Source organism: Montipora foliosa, chromosome 13, assembly GCF_036669935.1.
Source record: "Montipora foliosa isolate CH-2021 chromosome 13, ASM3666993v2, whole genome shotgun sequence".
Lineage (NCBI taxonomy): Eukaryota > Metazoa > Cnidaria > Anthozoa > Scleractinia > Acroporidae > Montipora > Montipora foliosa.
This window is the reverse complement of record NC_090881.1, coordinates 31,040,655-31,045,654: the sequence shown is the minus strand read 5'-3', so window position 1 is coordinate 31,045,654 and position 5,000 is coordinate 31,040,655. Positions and strand designations below refer to the sequence as shown.

Here is a 5,000-nt window from a genome sequence, read left to right as displayed (position 1 = left end):
AACAATGGTATTGTCAATTTTCACAGTTGACTATGAATAACATTGTGAATTGTCAGATTCACTTTTATTTTTATCTTGCATAGCTTTACAGAAGAGGATGAAATTTCAATACTGGATCAGTTTCGTAGCCAACAGTTAGAGGTAAACCCATTACAGTTGCATTTTGGCTTTCAATGTAACAAAAAACTAGAAGTACCTCAACCCAAACCCACAGCTTCTAAGACTATTTCAAGGCTACTTTTCCCTGTCAGCTTGCTCATATTTTGTTTTGTGAGGTGTTAAAGCATCTATGGCTATACCCTCTCATTCAACACTTGACTTTTTCCTTAAACAGCAAACATACCAGGACCCAGCAGCAATAAACATAGACTCACAAGATTTCAAGTCATTACCTTCAGAAATACAGCATGAACTTATCAAAGAAATAAAAGAGGAAAGAAAATGGAGACACAAGAATGATATGCCAAGGGTATGACTAATAGTTTAACCACTAGACCTAATAATTAAGTGAATGAAAACAATAAGTTGTGGCCTTTACTAGACTGCGAGTAGTCTCTAATTTCAGCATTGGATTGTGGGGTGGGCGAAGCACAAGCACACAAGTGAAATTTCTGCTCCTCCCTTGCATCACGTCTCCTTGCAATTTTGCACTTGCGCATGTATTTCCCCCCCCCCCCCCCACCCCCCATCTCCCCTGCTCCCACAACCCATTTCCAAAATTAAAGACTACTCACAGTCTAGGCCCTTACTAAATACCTTAAACAAACTCAAGCTTTTATTTTTTTACAGTTCCACATTGTGCTTTAAAAGCATCTTCTAGATTTGAACTTCTAACGTTTTCATTTATTTTTATAGCAATCAAGTGACTTTTCATCCTTTCAATTGGAGGGAGTTCTTAAGCGAGGTAAAATGAATCAACGTTTGGACGAACTGTGTAAAGAAATGAACAGCAGGAATTCAGGTGATCTTGCAGGAGCTGTACCACAGGATTCATTGGGAGAAAACACAGACGTTAAATCACAAAAAATTTTATCAGAAGATTCAGCTCATTACATTCTGATAAAGAGTACCGAAAATGTCCAAACCAAAGACCAAGACCAGCTTGAAGGAGGTAAGGCCTTACTGGCCAATAGTATGGAATCACTGATATCATCATCATGCGGTTGCAGCCGAGATAGAGTTAACAATGTGCTGCCAGAAAGCCTTGTCGCTCATAAGATTTGGAGGGTCCTCTGTCTCCTGTTGGATCTGAATATGTTGGAGTGGGTTCAAATGGGATTACAACAAATGATGATGACAACAAATATGAAAACAATCCTAAAAGATGACACTGAAATTCTCCAGAGTTATCAACCACAATCCACCAGTTTTTAATGCTTTCAATCATTACCTTCTGATTGCCTGATATTACATCTACGTAGCTAGTAACAAGCTTGAGACCCAAAAACTGGAGGTTTTAATCACTTTCCTGTGAAACTAACATTCATTGTGAAAGAGAAATTGCTATAAAAAACAGAAACTTTAACAAATACTGAAATAAGTGGCCTCCCTGTAGTGACTTTTCTTTTTTAAGTTAATCTTGCGAATGTGTGCTTCTTTTGTCTTCTTTTGTGTGGTTTTTGTTTGTCATGTATTACTAAACTGTATGTAAAGTACTGGAGCTTTCATAAGTTATTGATAGTAACTAAACCAATTAACATCTCAAACGCCCGAGGTTTCCCCCCACTGAGTAAAATCAGTGGCCACTGGGAGTTAAAGGGTTAATGAGGACATAGGGGTGCAGGGATGGCGCAGTGGTGAGAGCATTTGCCTCCCACCAATGTGGCCTGGGTTTGATTCCCAGATTCGGCGCCAGGTGTGGGTTGACTTTGTTGGTTCTCTGCTCTGCACCGAGAGGTTTTTCTCTGGGTACTCCGGTTTCCCTCTCTTCTCAAAAACCAACATTAATTTTGATTAGTGCTCTAGCACTAAAAGACAAAACACTTAAATGAAGTTCCTTTCCTTTCCTTTCACAGTTCTTGAGTGAACCTAGGTGTTTTAAACCCTTTAAGGCCCAAGAGCTAAGGCTCGAGTGCCCCACCATTGACGAGTAAAATAATCTGATTCCCCTCTACTAACTATGCTGGCACTAAACAGAGTAAAATCTACAAGTGGCCACTGGGAGTTAAAGCGTTAAGTTACCATGTACTTTGTTGTCTTGGCCAGCACTGTTTTCCAATAAATTGTAGATGTTATTGAACAATACAGTGCCTGCACCTTTTTTTCAGAATCATCTTCAAATAATTTTCATGGAGAGGGAGGTTTTTTTCATGAAGGGCAAGACTGTCATATAATTAGTTGGACCAATCCCCTAACTAAACCGAGAGTTCCAACTAAGCCTCCAAGCTTTGAAATTCCAGAGCATTTCTCCAGTGATTCCGAAATATTGTCTCCTCTGATGGATGTTCAGGAAACCGATATCTCACAGCACACTCCTCGAACAGAAACAAAAGCCTTTAGTTTTTCCCCAGTCAAGGGGAATGAGTCTTCTGATAAAGTTGTATTAAATGTGGATGACAAGTTTAAAGATGAAGGTGATGCAGTAAAACCGCATGCTCAAAATGCTGACAATATTGGATCATTGAATGGAGAAAAAAAGGGAGAGGTGCAACAAGAGCAAATATTATTAGGAAGGAGTTCCACACAGGAAGGGAATAAGAACGAAATTCTTCTCACACAGATCATGAACAAAAAAAAGGAGCTCGAAGACTTGATCAAAATGTGGGAGGTCTCAAATAAACCTGTAACAGCAACTGATTTAACTTTAACTCTTGATGGTGATGTAAGCAGGGAAAGTGAACACATGTCCTGTCTTAGTTCAGAAGTTAAACAACAAGAGAACAATATTGAAGTGTCAGAAAGCAGTGAAACAGTGACAGTTATTGGGGATGATCAGTTAAAAATGGAAAAAAATGGAAGAAGTACTGTTTGTGTCATTGACAGTGACTCTGAAGGAAGCTCTGTGGAGGAAATGACTGCTTCATTTAAGCCTGTGAAAAGTGTTATTAAAGATGCCGCAAGAAAAAGTGGAATTGTACAGAATGTAATTGGGTCACGCGAAGGTGAGTGTAGTGTTCCCTTCCGTTAAGTTACACTTAGTCTATCAACTTTAACCTATTGTAAGGATTGTTCACATTCACCCAGCAGAATCTATTTTGATTGATGGCGATGAGGATTCAGTGAAAGCGACAACAGAAATCAAACTTGTTTCACGAGATGTTGACATGGACACCGTGCTGTCAGATGATGCCCCTGCAGATGAGATAGAACAAAACACTGATCATTCTTGCTCAAGTAACGTTGTGGAAAATGTAGAGGTCCAAGACTCTTCTTCAGAAGAGAGTGGCATTGGTATGGCTGTGGATGAACAAGAGGCTGGTCCATCTGGTGTTCCTGTGGAATGGCAAGAAGCGACAGTGGTAAGTGGATGTTGCGTTTATGATAAATTTGTTACGGGACAACGACGTTTGTGTTGTAGTATTATTCTTTGACATTGGCTCGTAATGTTCTTTGCAGGAGAGCTTAGAGGAAATTCAGAAGAATATTGAGAGTGAACAGAAGACCCTAGCAACAGAAAGGGCGCGACAGAATCGTATGGCAGCCACAGTGTCAAACGAAATGTTCAGTGAATGCCAGGTACTGAGAAAATAACAAAAGCTTTTTGGAAACTTGGTATTAATTAAATAATTATTAGGATCTATCGGGAAGATTAAAGTTGAAGAATAGTACACTTAAAATTAGGAACTTGTTTGGAAGAATGCAGGAAGAATTTCTTGAAGAGAAGTTAAAAGCATTTTGACAGAGTCTTGTCCTCGTGAAATGTTTGCAGCACGGACATTCACAGATCTTAGATACACTTCTCTAACCACGTTTACAGATATGCTCCTCGGGTAACAGTAAACTATTTCCTTATGTGCTCAGCTTGGTAGGTTATTAACAGTCCTCCCTTTTATCTCTCTAGGAGCTCCTGCAGTTGTTTGGTGTCCCATATCTTGTGTGCCCAATGGAAGCTGAAGCACAATGTGCCGCATTAGATGTGCTGGGCTTGACAGAAGGTTCCATCACAGATGACAGTGATATTTTCCTCTTTGGCGGCACACGAGTTTACAAGAATATCTTTAATCAGAACAAGCATGTCGAGTTGTATTGTAGTGATGCAGTGCAGCGCAATCTGGGTTAGTGTAGTAGGCTGATTTAGCAACAGAACGGGAACGGCAGTGGCGACGGCGCGCGCAGAAAAAACACCAATGAGAATTCAGAATAGAATAGACTCCACTCTTTTCTTCTCTATTCTAAATTCTCATTGGTAGTTTTGCTGCGCGCGACGTCGGCATTGACGTTCCCGTTCTGTTGCTAAATCAGCCTAACATCTCAAAGGGAACTGAAAAGGATGTCAAATTTCAGAAACAAAGAAAAACCAAGAGGAAATATGAAGCTACAGCTTAGTTCCTACTTCGGTAAAACAGGTCCACAGCTCCTCTTGCAGAGAAAATTGGGATCTTGGGCCATCTAAATTTAATGTGTGCACTGTAGGCATAGAATTGCGTGAATGAGGGGTGCACCATCTTCAAGCTCCGTGAGAAAGAACATTTTGTATAATTTTATTTAAATTCGATGACTACTAATGCTTTTCTAATCATCATCATCACTGGAAAATCCTAATAAATGTATTCGATATTTCATCTTGTTTCAGCACTCAATCGATTAAATCTTATTTGCATTGCTTTCATAACTGGAAGTGACTACACAGAAGGAATACAAGGTTTGTTCAAATCTTTCCTTTGTTTTGCTTCACTGTCCTTGTTTTATTGATCATTTTGTGCATGTTTCCTTTTTTTTTTTCAGGGGTTGGGCCAGTCGGTGCTATGGAGATTTTACAGGAATTTGCTGGCGAAGGTCTCGAAGGACTTAAAAAGTTCAAGTAGGTTAACAGTTTTGTGAGAAGCGTTGTGATTCCAATC

The 5,000-nt window shown here is 39.7% G+C and overlaps 1 protein-coding gene across 1 annotated transcript in view; it reads left to right on the top strand.

Annotated features, from left to right (window-relative positions):
* LOC137982732 (DNA excision repair protein ERCC-5-like) overlaps nt 1-5,000 on the top strand; it is a 14,512-nt gene that overhangs the window by 3,412 nt on the left and 6,100 nt on the right. The window contains exons 5-13 of the mRNA XM_068829868.1: nt 84-141; nt 335-469; nt 856-1,111; nt 2,295-3,101; nt 3,184-3,458; nt 3,556-3,675; nt 4,001-4,214; nt 4,733-4,801; nt 4,885-4,960. Of these exons, the coding sequence (XP_068685969.1) occupies nt 84-141; nt 335-469; nt 856-1,111; nt 2,295-3,101; nt 3,184-3,458; nt 3,556-3,675; nt 4,001-4,214; nt 4,733-4,801; nt 4,885-4,960 (2,010 nt within the window). The remainder of the gene's footprint in view (nt 1-83; nt 142-334; nt 470-855; nt 1,112-2,294; nt 3,102-3,183; nt 3,459-3,555; nt 3,676-4,000; nt 4,215-4,732; nt 4,802-4,884; nt 4,961-5,000) is intronic.